The following is a 15,337-nucleotide window of genomic DNA, read 5'->3' as shown; positions in this document are numbered from 1 at the left end:
GCCTGGGATCAAATTTTATTGGCTGGTGTTCATTTGACCTCCATGTTCTTGCTAGGCTCCATTTTTTACTCTACAGCCATAATATGTTTGATTGTTTGGTTTGTTCTTTGTTGTACACCTGGTTCTGTCGAGCTTAGTTTTCGACACTGGCTTACAGCTTAACATGTTGCTATTTTATTGGGTTCTGATTGCTATTTTATTGGGTTCTGATTGCTAGTTTTTGCTGAATCCAAAAACCATGTTATTTATTTAAGCGATCCAGGTTATTATTATGATGGTGGCTAAGTTTTTTTTTTTCCAAGGGTAAATTTTCTGGATTCTCCAGTGTTTCTGTGGCCAAAATTCTTCTGAAAGCTTTATGTTTTCTGGAGACAGTGGCATACAATGTTAGACGACAACTAGATCACATCAACTGAAGTAGACAAAAAGGTTCTTTCTGTCTCACCAAAACATTGGCAAATACACCATCGTAGATGTACGTGCTTGCCAGTCAGTTTTAGAAATTTAAGCACAAAATCTCAAAGCTGTCTTCACTCTTAACTCAGTCATGAGTCGTGACTGAGTTTGGTTTAATGGACCTGTTTCCTATTGTGTTCTACTCATACTCAAAACTGTTGTGATGGCTTAAATCGTGAATAAGTTAATGTTTGAACTTAAGTCTGTTTAATTTAATAGGGTTGTTTTCGGTTATTTTCTATTAATAAATAAATTTGTTGTCCTAGTGTGAGGAATAATTTGTTTGGCTGGTGTTCATCAGACATCCAGGCTCCTAGGTAGAGACATCCAGGACACCTAGCTGTCTACCGAGGACAATCCAGGTTCCTAGGTGATGACTTTAGCGAAATGTTAAACAGATTTTTTAGCTTACTATAAATAAAAGTGTTTCTTGCTTCATGAGGGAAAAAATGCCCCACCTTAATAAAATTGAAAATAATGTTTAATTTGCTCCAATAATTTAAACTAATGTTATCTATTGAGACTTGTGAAGGAGGCTGTCGGTTTCCAGGGGAAGCTTGTGTGGGACTCCAGCAAAGCAGACGGCATAACCAGGAAGGCAAGAAGATCATGGATAGCTGGGTTGCCGTAATGTGTCAAATACTGCATAACTGCTAGATAGCTGCGTAACCGTTGATATTGAACACTCCTGCATACAGAGTCTTACGATCAAAACTGACGGATCATGAATGGATGTTCTTGGCCTATAAACAATTGCTTCCTGATTGAGCAAGCTCAGTTTGATTTTTTTAAAAATACATTGTGTTGAGGAGAAAAAAAAAATCAGTGCTTCATTTTATACTCTACCGGTCACCATTGAAGAGCCTTTGATCAAAGGGCACTAAATTGGCTGGGCAAGCTCTGGTTTGCATTTCTTCTGGGTTTTTGTTTACGTCATTTAATATTGCCTAAAAATTAATTTTGCCGTCTTTTGAGTTTCGTTCGGCTGGTGTTCGTCGGACCTGTAGGCTGCAGGTTCTGGCTGTTTCCAGTTTATTTTCTTACTGGTGTACACTCCATGTTCTGTTTTGACTGAATGTTAGCAAAGATTTTTCAGGTTCGAATGTTGGATGAATGGCCACATTGATCACATAGGCAGTAAGTATTTTATCTAACAAAAAAAAAATTCAGAACGATTCTGGAAATTGTGCGGTACCAACACCATCGTATGCAAGGTTTGCTGAAGCTGGACACGCCACTGCAGAATTCCATTTGCTGCTCATCAGAATACACACAGCGGCTACCAACAGCAACAGACACATGCACTGGTTACTACAATAGTTGATGCATTCACGCACATGGCTGCCAGTCTCAGAAAAGTTTTATTCGAGAAATCTAACCATATGATCTCACATCACATTGCATGGAACGAACCTACAGCTTTGTTACACTCTTCTTCTCCACCCAGCAAGTCATTCGGGGAGCTGCTTTTTCCTCGGTAAAAAGAGCTACATACAGTGTGGCCCTCAAAACTGAAAGGATACTTGAAGGAAATCTTTGCTTTTTGATCGGTTCACTCTTTCTCTACTACTAAGCTTTTGATCGATCAATCTTATCTTATGCCACAAGATCCACAAAGGAGTGATGATGTGCAGCGCCAGAAAACTTTTTGCAAATTGCAATACTTAACGCAGTGCAGAGGAATCAAATGCCTACACGATCAAATTATCCCCTCTTAATAACTTGCTGTAAAAAACTGGTTCTACTCGCTTTGCTAATTAACCCAACGACTGTAGCCAAATGCTTAACAAACTTGTGTGATGAAGAACACAAGACCAGCAAAGTGTCGGATTAGCGGGTTTGTCGGTGACGCTGCACGGAAGCAATGTAGTAAACAATTAGTAAGATGATCTGAAAGAGGTGATGATGAGCCACTGAAAGCTGGGCAAAACAAGGATATAGGGCCTTTGAGGCCATTGCAGGAAAGGATCCTGTTCTTTTCTTGCTCCATCTTTCTTCCATCCACAAACGTCGATGCCTCCACCGCAACCGCAGCCACCATGATGAGGATTGCAAAAGAGACCACACCGTGTCGTCTTGGCTTGCTTGCTCGTTGTGCCGCTGCATGTGGGGCTACTCGTCTCTTTCCCAGCTTCAGAATCACATTCCTGATGGGCACACACGCACACGTGCTGGCTGTGGCTCTGAGAGAGGGAGAGTGCGAGTGGACCATGCATATGAAAGCGCTGCGAAACTTAACCGGGATGCAGCTTGCGACCTCTACCATAGCTTGATTCTCTTAGACCGGTCTCGAATGCTTCTGCAAGAAATCCTATCGAATATTTATCATTGCCATGTATGTCTGCAAGAAAACCTGTCTTTTTTATCTGAATAATTCAGTATTAGCTCTGCATATGTCAGTGTTAATGAAGTAAGCTCTGTGGAGTCTAGACCAACACAAAACAAAGAAAACATTCCATGTATTTATAGACCCTCCCAGTTCAGAGACTTGTGTAGGTAGACTTGCTGTACTCTGCGCCACACACGGCTGCTAGCTAGTGTACACAGAGTCACAGACAGACCAGTAGGCCAAGTGATCGAGTGAACATTTGTGTCGGCTACGTAGGCGCAGCAATGGCGGTGAGCACCAGGAGGCGGCACAGCAGCAGCAGGATGGTGGCCGTGCCGGCGCCGGTGGTTCTTGGAGTGGCCATGGTCGTCGTCGTCCTGGCCAGCAGCGCGACCGGCGCGAGCGGGCAGCTGAGGATGGGGTTCTACGCCGAGAGCTGCCCCGGCGTGGAGCGAATGGTGGGCGACTTCGTCCGGCAGCACGTCCGCCGCGTGCCCACCGTCGCCGCCGCGCTGCTCCGGCTGCACTTCCACGACTGCTTCGTCAGGGTACGTGACTACGCGCGTTGTTGTGTCCATTGCACGGCGGCGTGCCGGTGCCAGCTGACTGCCAGTGCGCGCACTGACCGTGTGGGTGTGCATGATGTGCATGTGTTCCACTGTCGTCGTCCCGCCAGGGCTGCGACGCCTCCGTCCTGCTCAACTCCACCGCCGGCAGCGTGGCCGAGAAGGACGCGCCGCCGAACCTGACGCTGCGCGGCTTCGACTTCGTCGACCGCGTCAAGACGCTCGTCGAGGAGGCCTGCCCAGGCGTCGTCTCCTGCGCCGACGTCCTCGCGCTCGCCGCCCGGGACGCGGTCGTCGCCATTGTGCGTGAGCTCACCATTCCACCACTAGTTTCTCTGGTGCCTGGACGATGGATCATCGACCATGCATGAGCTGACAATCCAAGTGCTCGATCGATCGGACTTGTTGGCAGGGTGGGCCGTCGTGGCGCGTGCCGACGGGGAGGAGGGACGGCACGGTGTCGACCATGCAGGAGGCGCTCAACGACATCCCCAAGCACACCATGACCTTCCAGCAGCTGGCCAACCTGTTCGCCAGCAAAGGCCTCGGCGTCCGTGACCTCGTCTGGCTCTCAGGTGCCCACCTCGATCTACATGACTAATCTCCTCTTCACATGCATGGCAGTAACAAATAAACGAAACATTTGTCACTACTACATTTGTATTTTTTACTCCTTAAGTACATATCAGTAAAAAAGATTAGGGGGATTATTCCTGTAACTAGATCAAACGTGAATTTCACAAAAGTTCGATTGTCACAGAAAGCAGACTGGTGTGGTTCAGACTTCAGATAGGCGTAGTAGGCCGGACACTGAGCTGAGATAGCCTGGTTCTGATTGCCCATTCCTTACATGTTGATTGGGCAACAACAGTACATGCAAAAGCAGCACGAATAATGGTTTGCTTTCGCTGCCCTTCTTAAACCGGATCGCCAGATTCCTTGAGCGAAATGTTCCAAATTTTACTTTCAGCTCCGATCCACTCATGCCTGCTAGCTTCGTTCCTGTCCTCTCGATACGTCCGCATCAGATGCTCCTTTCACTATATATTTCATAATATAGCTGAGCACTCACCATTCCTGATTCCTCTCAAATGAAATTCCTGAACTAAAGCTGTTTTTTTTTTTTGTGAGGAAGCCGGGAGGGAGGCCCCTACCTAAATTGTATTAAAAATGCAAACTGTACAAATGTAGGTGCAAAGCCACATAAGGCTCAGAGAGAAAAAAAAGAAGATAAAATACAAAAGGGAAGAATAAGAACAGAAAAGCAGCTGAACTAAAGCTGTTCTTGAATTTAGTTTTTTTTCTTACATAGAAAACAGTGCAGCCCGCCAAAATTGTGACTGTGCATAGGTCACTACATTAACTTGTCCATTTTTACTGTTTTTTCCTCCAAGAAATCAAACTGTTCATCAGCATTTCAGCAACATGAAAATCAGCTGTAAAAATGAATAGAGACAAGTGCTCAAATCTTGCATGCAGTTCAGGCTGTTTTGTAGTCGTTGTACTCTCCGTCGTCCACCATTTGTTTTCTGACATGTGGAATGCGACTGATCGAGCAGGCGCGCACACGATCGGCATCGCGCACTGCTCCTCCTTCGCCGACCGCCTCTACGGCTACCCCGGCGCCGGCGCCGGCAACGACACGACGGACCCGTCCCTGGACGCGACCTACGCCGCCAACCTCCGCCGGCGCAAGTGCCGGGCGGCGAGCGGCGGGTACGCCGAGGACGCCGTGGTGGAGATGGACCCGGGCAGCCACCTGACGTTCGACCTGGGCTACTACCGCGCGCTGCTCAAGCACAGGGGCCTGCTCCGCTCCGACGCCGCGCTGCTCACCGACGCGGCGGCGCGCGCCGACGTCGAGAGCGTCGTGGGCGGCGCCGAGGAGGTCTACTTCCAGGTGTTCGCGCGGTCCATGGCCAGGCTCGCGACGGTGCAGGTCAAGACCGGAGCTGAGGGGGAGATCAGGAGGAACTGCGCCGTCGTGAACGGCGGCTAGCTGTGATTTTGCTCTTACATTTGGGTGGGTGATTTATACTTGGTACAATTATTATGTTAAAAAATTTTGTTACCCTTGCTCGTTGTTAGAGTATTATCATTACTTGTGATGTTGATGGTTTTGTATGGCAACGTACTAGAAAGTTGGAGGCACTTCAACAAGATTTTCTAACATGTTTAATAGACACAATAAGCTATGTCATGATTTACACCTTGTTTAGATTCAAAAAAAATTTAGATTTTGATATTATAACACTTTCGTTTTTATGCTTTTTCTCGTTTAATAAGACTAATGGTAAAGCTTTTATCGTCCTTTCTAAAAAAAGTTTATTGGTTTCTTCATATTTTTTATATTTCATTTTTATCTAGTTCTCCACTATCTCAGTCTCATTCATGATCAAATACGAAAACTGAAAATGGTGAATAAGCGATTTTGCATTGCACCCGCTTCTGACAAGATCCCGTTTCAGACCATTTTCATCCCAGTTGTTCCCCGACGCCCTGTTCTCCCTGCCCAACTGCGCCGCCGCCGGTCGAGCACCGTCTGCTCGGCCGCCGCTGCCCCGCCCTGATGGCCGGATCCAGCGTCTCCGCCTCCTTTCCGACCCAACCCACCCACAGTCCAGCATCCTCCCCGCCTCTCTCGCGCACACCGGCACCGAAAGGCCACGACACGAGGCGCTTCTTCCCTGGCGCCTCATTCTCCGTCCCGGCCACCTCTCTGGCACACCGCCCGGATCCGGCGTCCCTCCCACTCTGGCGCACCCCTCAACGGCCGGGACCGGCCCCTCTGGGGATACGCAACCGGCACGGGGCGACCATGACATTATGCAGTGCGTGTTCGGGTCTAGAGGTCCAAGGATAGATGATCATCAGTCAGCAGTCGTACCATGCGAATTTTTTTTTATTTTTAGTCCATTTTTAAAACAAATTTCAAATTTAGACCGCTTCTTAAAAAAATTTCAAATCTAGGCCGTTTGGCCCCGCCACCATGCATGGCGGGGCAAAAACACTGCACCCCGCCATGCATGGTGGCGGGGTAGACCCTGCCACGTGGCGCTGCATGGCCGAGGTGGCTGACCTGGACCCCGTCATGATCGCTGGCGGGTTAGGGCTACCCCGCCATGGATCATGGCGGGGTACGTACCAAGCAATGCAATGCACACGAGGCAGAGAGCTGGACTTGTTTAGTTCCAAAAATTTTTGGAAAAGTCGATACTGTAGTACTTTCGTTTGTATTTGAAAAATATTATCCAATTATGGACTAACTAGGGTCAAAAGATTCGTCTCGTTAATTTCGACTAAACTGTATAATTAGTTTTTATTTTTATCTATATTTAATACTTGATATATACGTCTAAGATTCGATGTGACGGGAAATCTGAAAAATTTTGCAAATTTTTTTGGAAATTAAACAAGGGGACATGTTTGTCCTGCCGTACGAATTGAGCACATCATAGAGTCTAGTCTAGGGTCTTGTTTAAGTTGCGAAATTTTTTTGGTTTTGGTACTGTAACATTTTCGTTTTTATTTGACAAACATTGTCCAATCATAGAGTAACTAGACTCAAAAGATTCATCTCGCAATTTACTGGCAAACTGTGTAATTAGTTTTTGTTTTTATCTATATTTAATATTCCATATATGTGCCGCAAGATTTAATGTTATAAAAAAACTTGAAAAGTTTTTGAGTTTTAAGGTCATCATGTCGCTTTGGACAAAGCCTAGCTCTAGCAGCAGCCGTAGTCATCATCATGTCCATAAAGCTGCGCCTATAGTTCAGGCATTGTTTAATTCCCAAAACTTTTTAGATTTCCCGTCACATTGAGTATAGTGGCATATGCATAATACATTAAATATAGACAAAAATAAAAACTAATTATACAGTTTATCTGTAAATCGCGAGATGAATCTTTTGATACTAGTTAGTTCATAATTAGATAATATTTGTCAAATAAAAACGAAAGTGCTACAGTAGCAAAATCCGAAATTTTTTTCATAACTAAACAAGGCCTGAGTGGTCAGTTCGGCCACTTTTCCCGAGTCGGTCGTGCATGTTCACGTGACCACACCACCAAGTCTTGTCAGACTTGTTTAGTTCCAAAAAATTTTGTAAAATTTTTTAGATTTTCCGTCACATCGAATCTTTAGACATATGTATAAAGTATTAAATATAAACAAAAATAAAAACTAATTGTACAGTTTGATCGAAATTGACGAGACAAATCTTTTGACCCTAGTTAGTCCATAATTGGACAATATTTGTCAAATACAAACGAAAGTGCTACAGTACCGATTTTCCAAATTTTTTTAAACTAAACAAGATGCGGGCGCAGGTAGGGTAGGACAGAGGGAGAGAAAGAGCTTTTGGTGGTCCTGGGCGTGCCCCGCCATGATGCACGGCGGGGTGCGCAAACCCGCCATCAGTCACGGCGGGGTACACGTCAGCGTACTCTACCAGCCATGCGCCACGTCACCAGTGCACCCCGCCGCCATGCATGGCGGGGTCATGTGTATTTGCCCCGCCATGCATGGTGGCGGGGCCAAACGGCCTAGTTTTGAAATTTTTTTCCTAAACGGCCTAAATTTGAAATTTGTTTTAAAAATGGGCTAAAAATAAAAAAATATTCTACCATGCAGAGACCTTGTGTAACTTTAAGGCCTAATAATAACTGTAGTTCTTAGGCCCTGTTTATATTGCTGATGAAATTTTTTTGATGTCACATCAGATGTGTCGGAAGGATGTCGGAAAGTTTTTTTAGAAACTAATAAAAAAACAAATTACATAGCTCGTCAGGAAACTGCAAGACAAATCCATTAAGCATAATTAATCTGTCATTAGCACATGTGGGTTACTGTAGCACTTAAGGCTAATCATAGAGTAACTAGGTTTAAAAGATTCGTCTCACGATTTTCAACCAAATTGTGTAATTAGTTTATTTTTTTATATAAATTTAATGTTTCATACATGTGTCCAAAGATTCGATGGGATGGATGAAAAAATTTTGGGTAGCAAACTAAACAGGGCCTTAGACCACCGAATAAAATTTTGTAAACAACCTCCTTCGTCCTCTACTACACACTACAAAAAGGTAGCAAGGGCCACGTGTGACAGTCTGATAGATGATGCGTCATCAAGTGTGATAAGACTGAGTGCACAATGTCACCTGACGTGGCGCCAATGCCATCACGCAGCCGAGATCATCGACAAAGATCAACTGCTACCATTCAAATAATATACTCCCACGAAACATCAGTGTTCAAGTGTCACGAACAGCACAGCACCACTCAAAAGAACCAGGGCACTGACAAAAGACTAGCCACCACGGGGTATATTAGGTACAGTACAGGTAACAGGGCATGTTGCCTTCAGGAAAGCAAGAAAAAAGTTGACTGCTTAAACCGCATCCACCAAGGATCACTAATGAATGCTTTTTTATGCAAGGTAAATTCCAGCATCAAATACATAGGGCTTTACACATGCCAGAGCTATAGATCATTCCAGTACCATCTCGACATTCTACTTAGTCCACGTCGACTTCCTCATCATCAGCCTCATACTAGGAAACAAACAAAACAAATTGTGAGCATATTGTTTAGCAGATCTACAGAAGAAAACGAGGAACTAGTTTTGAATGTGTAGTCAGTCTGATGGCACGTGCAAGGTCTGTCATTTTCAACAGGATGCAAATTCATTTCTTTTATCTATTCTTCGAAGGACGTAGGATGCAAGGTTAGTCACCTGCTCGTAAGAATTAACCACTGGTGGTGGTTGTGGGGGCATAACAGGCGACCTAGTTTCGTCATCAGCATCATTTTCTATTGATGCGTTTATTGGATCATGTCTATCCTCCAGTTCAACAGCTTCAAACAGATCATCCACTGCATGAGCAGCCATACCAGTGGAGGGCAAAACATGTTTGACTGGAGATTCTTTGACCTGTAAGTTTAAAAATATCTACTCAATAGAAGTTTGAACTCATACTACGCAGTCCGAATCATGTCAGCGGTCATGATGAGCTAACAGGACCGATGACAAAGGAAGGCTATACAACTTGATACATACGTACATTGCTACCATTTGTTAAGATGTTTTAGTGGGTAAGATATTGCTACCACTTGTTAAGATGTTTTAATGGGTAAGCAAGAGTAAACAGGGCAATGAGGATCAACCTTAAACTTCACTAGTTCGAGTTATGGCTTAGAATGTAAATAAGAGCATATAAATAGGATGATGTCCATGTTATACCAGCTAGCTGCAAGAACATGATATGCATAATATCATAAAATTGAGTTAGCACATGAGAAATATTGCACCTTGTCAGTGTTGGCTGAGGAAACAAAATTGCCTATCTTATCCTTTTCATCTTCCCACAGTTTCTTCTTCAAATATAAAGATTTTGTTGGCTCAGTTCCCTTGATTGGTTTTTCAAATTCTGCAATAGTAGCTTCTGACCTATATTTATCTGGCCTAGTTGTGTCAGAGTCTCGTTCTCTTCTTTTCTTCACTGAAAAGGACAAGATTACACATGAGTACATACTTGATACGAAGACATATCTTTAAACACAGAGCTTTAAGCAGGTGAGACAGACTAAGCTATACCCACCAGCTTTCGCTTCTTCACTTGTTGAGTATAGTATTGATCTCTTCTTAGCTGTAGCAGCATTTGGGCTCCTTTCATAAGGACCATTTGGATCTTCATCAACATTGATACTGGAAACTTCTTCATTAGCACCGCGCTTCAGAATATCTGAAGCAAGCAAATCACCAAGTCTCTCAAAACGAGCTTGTGACCTGCACAATTCCATTTAGTTAATAACAATCATTATTTCAATCATGAATCATGTGAACATAGACATGAACTGGTGCAGCAAGTCAGGACAAAAATGTTTACCAAATTGTTAAGCTGAAAAGTGATGAAAGCACAATGTACCTTTTCAATTCTTCCTGTGCTTTCAAAAAGCGAGTATGGGCTTTGATGAACTTTTTCATTTTTGATGTCATCCTACATTGGAAATTTTTTTAAAAAAAACATGACAACTATATACTTTGAAGACACCATGGGGCTATTGTATAAACAAAAGAGGCACCCTATTGTGTAGTACCTGTGGCATTCCTCTTTCTCCTTCCTTAGCTGCAGATCAAGATCATTTACTCTGCTAGAAATCTTGCGCACTTCAGCATTCTTCTGATCCAAAATTATCTGCGGAAGGAACAGTTAATATGATCATCGAGTTTGGGTTTACAAATGATAAGTGTTCAATTGTGAAGATTCAGAGTTAAAAGAGTAAATGACCAATGAAACTAAAAGAAACATTATCAGCATATAGAGCATGTAAATAAAGACACTAAAAAGAAATGCTAATGCTCTGACATAGTACTCAATCAAAATGTTTAAACCATTATGGACATTGCAAAGCAAGGAACACACAGAAACTTCTACATATTACTGCTCCATCAAAATGTTTACCATTATGGACATTGAGTATAAGTCTAAACCATCAGGACACCAAATACTCTTCATTAGTCATCAGTAAACTAAGATAGAAAGCAATAACAGAATATTGCAATCAGCATTGATAGTGAAGCACAAAAATGAAATCATCAAATTAAGTAATTAAAGCATGATTGTATGAATGGCCACTTACCAATTGCAATTACAAAGTCCTATAAGCACCAATCTTTTAGCCAGTACACTAGTAGTGCAGAAAGAAAAGTAACATAACACCTAAATCTGACCAAAGGAATAGATTGTTCCAGTGCATGAAATCCAGACCCCCCCCCCCCCCAACCCCAAAAACACACCCACACCCTACAACCATCAATGACCCATAGAAACATCAGCTAAAAACTGACATGGTTTACCAGCATGCACTATATGATAGTACAAGTAGAGACTGTCAAAACTAACCTCCAAGTGAGATTTATCATCGCGCAAAAGCTCCATATCCTGTCTTATTTGTTTCAGCTGCAGAATAATCTTACTTTTAATTATACAGTGGCAGGGTGTGCTAAAAGGTGACATGAAGCTATACATTGTATAATGTATCAGACCTGTATTTCATGATCCTCTTTATCATCACCACTTAAGAGTGTCTCCTTTTTTCTATCATCGTTATTGTCAGAGACACTCAAACTCCTAGATGAATTAGTTTCTCCATCATCAGGCTTCTTCTCATGCCTCCTTTCACTGAGAGGAGGGTTATAAAGTGGAAAGGTAAGCTACAATATCAACATGTATGTTCCATATTTCACATATTCAATGCAGGCCGGGAACCCAAAACATCAGTAAGGCCTTGTTTAGATAAAAAAAAATTAGATTTTTGCTACTATAGCACTTTCGTTTGTATTTGGCAAATATTGTCCAATCATCATGGACTAACTAGGCTCAAAAGATTGTCTCGCAAATTACAGACAAACTGTATAATTAGTTACTTTTTTTTATCTATATTAATGCTTCATGCATGTGCCGCAAGATTCGATGTGATGGGGAATCTTGAAAAGTTTTTAGATTTTGGGTGGAAATAAACAAGGCCTAAGATTTCAGAGGTACGTAGGTAACATATTCTGTTCAGGACATTTTACCAGGAGAAGCAATTATATTTGTAACAAGCAGATTTGATCTTTTTTTAAGAAGTGCATTAAGAACTGGACACATTAGATATCAGATACGACACATCATGATTTTAGTAATCGTTTACATAAAATAAAGCATACAACGTGCTTGCATGTTCTCTAGGGGCAGTCTTACATGCTTATGCCAATACAATGAATAAATACAATATGGTGAATAAATGCCACAACTGTGAGTTTACAAGAATATTAAAATAATGGTTTCAGAGAGGATGCTTTAACATAGTATCGAATGATAAAGGTTTTTAGTTATTTGAGCTCCAGATTAATAGTTAGCAGTAATGAAGAAATTACATCACCCAAACAAGGCAGATAACAAAGAGATAATGGATAATAATAATAAATAAACAATTGATAGTTTGAGCAGCAGACACAGATGTGTTACATGTGTAAAAGCATATTTACAAATGAATGACTTAATCATATATTAAATGAATTGCATACCTCTTCCTACTGGGAGACCGTGAATAGCTAGATTCTGCAAGTAAAATTTCAATTTTAGTAACCTATACGCAACAGACATGGAATTCAATTCGAATGTAATAAAATTGACAGGTCCGGATTTAAAATAAGAAGGCCATAATTACCCCTTTCTTGGGAATTTGGTCTTCGGTCATGAAGGGAACGATGCCCCCTGGAATCTCTGTCAGGGGAGTGCCTCCTATGAGGCGAGCGCCTCCTATCAAACCTATCTCTGAAGTCACCACCTCTATAATCTCTTCTCCCTGTTAGTCAGGATAGAGAAAATTTTATACAAGAAAGGATATATGAAGCTGAACAAAAAATGTAATATGAACTTATGGAGATAGGTCACCCATAAGCCTGTAACCTTACCACAGCCTTTGAGCTACAAGATAATTCAATGCACAATAAGTAGAAGGGTCTCCAGGACAATACCACTAGCCACAACAAAGTAGGGCTGAAAATTAACGCCAAGGATAGATACCAAAGTATGGTATGAAACCACTGACGTACCCATTAAGATGATACCAAACTCATAATGTTGATTGTTGGAAATCAAAATTGATGAAGCACCATGAACAACATCACATAACAATTATGACAAGTTGAGGTCTTCTATAATCCCAATATCATCACAATATAAATCTATTATCATTTGTCCAGATATCTTCCGCGGCGACTTGCAAGAATTACAATAACTTGCAATTACCAGTGAGAATAACACTTCCCAAAGAACTAACTGATGCACAATATTCAAGGGTGTGTGGCTCAATTAACCATTAAAGCTGCTAAGCACATGGCCATTGCACATCAAATGTATTATGGACATCATTCAGTGGAGTCATCATCCAATATACTGATATGCCCACCTTCTTGATATAGGGACAAGCATTACAGTCACAATAAATCGTCGAAATGCCAACTGAAGAATCTATATAAAGGTCATCTTATCCTCTGGCAGCAGTTGAATCTAATAAATCTGCTCAGGAGTCTGCTAATTTGAATGGTAGTTAAATCAAAAGGCAACCAGTAAGAATGCCGCTTAATTCTGCAGACTGCAACAAGCTTCCACTTGTTAGAATTATTTTCTATCTGCAGCAATTGAGGTTGAATTCAAGCACAAATTTAATAAAACACACAAGCACTTAATGCAAAACATAGAGAACATGCTATTACAAAATCATGGAGCAAAAGTAAAGTTCCATTTGAACACAACGTCCCACAAAAATCTGCTAAAACAGACACCTGCACCTAAATGAGACACTGATACCCAGACCCGTGTGGGCCATGTCCATGTAACCCCTTAAAGCTCCAAAGATGGTCATCCATAAATGATCCAACTATATGTACTCATTCCTTGGCCAGTCGTTATCCTGGCTAAATTAACCTAATTCATCCCTTCTGAAATAATAGATATAGATATCCATGCATGTATCACTTTCCTTTTTCGTGGCATAGCACAGCAATGAATCGTGCCATCCAACATGACATTTTTTCTCCATCTCATAAAACGAATGGGCCCATACTGTTGTTCTTCCAAAACGGATAGATCACATGGATTTACATGGGCAACCATCCACGGTAGGGTGCAGAATTCGTGACATCAAACAACCAACCTACCAATAAAACAATACATACGAGGAACAGAATTTGCAAGAAAAATTCATACAACCAGACCTCCCGATTAACCACGAACGCTACACCACCAGGGGATCCCGATCTCAGAGGTGTAACATTGAACTGAAGAGGTAAAAAAAAAGCGTACGAGAGGGTAATGGGGGCACGAGAAAAGGCTGTGTATACCGGCGCGGGGCGGGAACGAGGTGCGGGAGCCGGGGAACCGGCGCAGCTCGGCGTGGCCGTGCGCGAAGCTGCAGGTGTCGCGGGAACAGCCGCCGCGCTGCCACAGCGCGCACAGCTTCGTCTTGTACGCCGGCCCGCGGCGCGGCGGGCCCAGCATCCCGGGCGGCGGCCGATCCCCGCGCTCGCGGCTCGGGAGTTCGCGCTCAACCGATCGATCGCGCATGGCGTGGGTAGGGTTTCGAGGGGAGGAGGAGCAAAGCCCTAGGCTAGAAGGACACTGGGGGAGGCCAGGAAGGGGAAGACGCGAGTCTACGGTCTAGGTAATGCCGCCCGCAAGCAAGGGCAGGGCCGTGTTTAGCAACCGAAAAATTTCGTAACAATTATGTTATAAGATTAAAAGATTTGTCTCGTAAATTTTAATCAAATTATATAATTAGTTTTTATTTTCGTTTATATTTAATATTTTATACATGCGTCTAAAAATTCGATGTGATAGGAAATTTTAAAAAATTTATATTTTGACGTGGAAATAAACAATGCCAGAGGACACAGCGGATGATAACGAGATTTGCCCCTGACCCTGAGCCCTGCCTGTGCACCCACCAAAAAAGAAAAAAAAAGTTGCATGGTAGATCTCGCAACAGTTACAATGTTACTTTAGTAGTTAACATTAACATTCATTTTGTTTAACTCAACTTTTATATTTACTTTAACATTTTACTTTGATTCACAAATTCTCTCATTCTTTTTAACTTATTTTTCATATTTTTCTCTTTGACTCATTTACTATTTCTGGCATTGCTGTATTGTACCTAGGCTTAGGCCTTGTTTAGTTTTTGAAGAAAAAAAATTCGTGATACTGTAGCACTTTTGTTTGTTTGTGTTAATTATTGTCTAACTATAGACTAACTAGACTTAGAAGATTCATCTCGCTAATTTCGACCAAACTGTGCAATTACTTTTTATTTCCGTCTATATTTAACACTTCATGCATGCGTCTAAAGATTCGATGTGATGGAGAATCTTGAAAAATTTTGGGTTTTTGGGTGGAAGTAAACAAGGCCTTATCCACACCCTTAGATCGATGTAC

The 15,337-nt window shown here is 42.4% G+C and overlaps 2 protein-coding genes across 5 annotated transcripts; one reads left to right on the top strand and one right to left on the bottom strand.

Moving 5' to 3' along the window:
* LOC8074673 (peroxidase 39) lies at positions 135 to 5,602 on the top strand. Its single transcript, XM_002453300.2, has 4 exons — positions 135 to 3,333; positions 3,462 to 3,653; positions 3,764 to 3,926; positions 4,911 to 5,602. The coding sequence occupies exons 1-4, from the start codon at positions 3,070 to 3,072 to the stop codon at positions 5,348 to 5,350; spliced, it is 1,059 nt and encodes a 352-aa protein (XP_002453345.1). The 5' UTR covers positions 135 to 3,069; the 3' UTR covers positions 5,351 to 5,602.
* LOC8074672 (zinc finger CCCH domain-containing protein 13) lies at positions 8,553 to 14,559 on the bottom strand. 4 transcript variants are annotated; one of them, XM_021459357.1, is made up of 12 exons: positions 14,248 to 14,355; positions 12,958 to 13,536; positions 12,570 to 12,707; positions 12,427 to 12,460; positions 11,404 to 11,539; positions 11,261 to 11,317; positions 10,455 to 10,552; positions 10,283 to 10,354; positions 9,956 to 10,143; positions 9,666 to 9,856; positions 9,091 to 9,288; positions 8,553 to 8,908 (listed from the first exon to the last, which is right to left on the bottom strand). In XM_021459357.1, exons 2-12 carry the CDS (start codon positions 12,959 to 12,961, stop codon positions 8,873 to 8,875), a joined length of 1,152 nt encoding a protein of 383 aa, XP_021315032.1. In that variant the 5' UTR covers positions 12,962 to 13,536; positions 14,248 to 14,355; the 3' UTR covers positions 8,553 to 8,872. The 4 variants fall into 4 exon arrangements, with proteins under 4 accessions (XP_021315032.1, XP_021315033.1, XP_002451585.2 ...); XM_021459358.1 differs by having other exon boundaries at positions 12,958 to 13,499; positions 14,248 to 14,315; XM_002451540.2 differs by lacking the exon at positions 12,958 to 13,536 and having other exon boundaries at positions 14,248 to 14,559.

This window comes from Sorghum bicolor, chromosome 4 (genome assembly GCF_000003195.3).
Source record: "Sorghum bicolor cultivar BTx623 chromosome 4, Sorghum_bicolor_NCBIv3, whole genome shotgun sequence".
Lineage (NCBI taxonomy): Eukaryota > Viridiplantae > Streptophyta > Magnoliopsida > Poales > Poaceae > Sorghum > Sorghum bicolor.
Note: the sequence above shows the minus strand (reverse complement) of the source record. Positions and strands in the feature narration are given on the sequence as shown.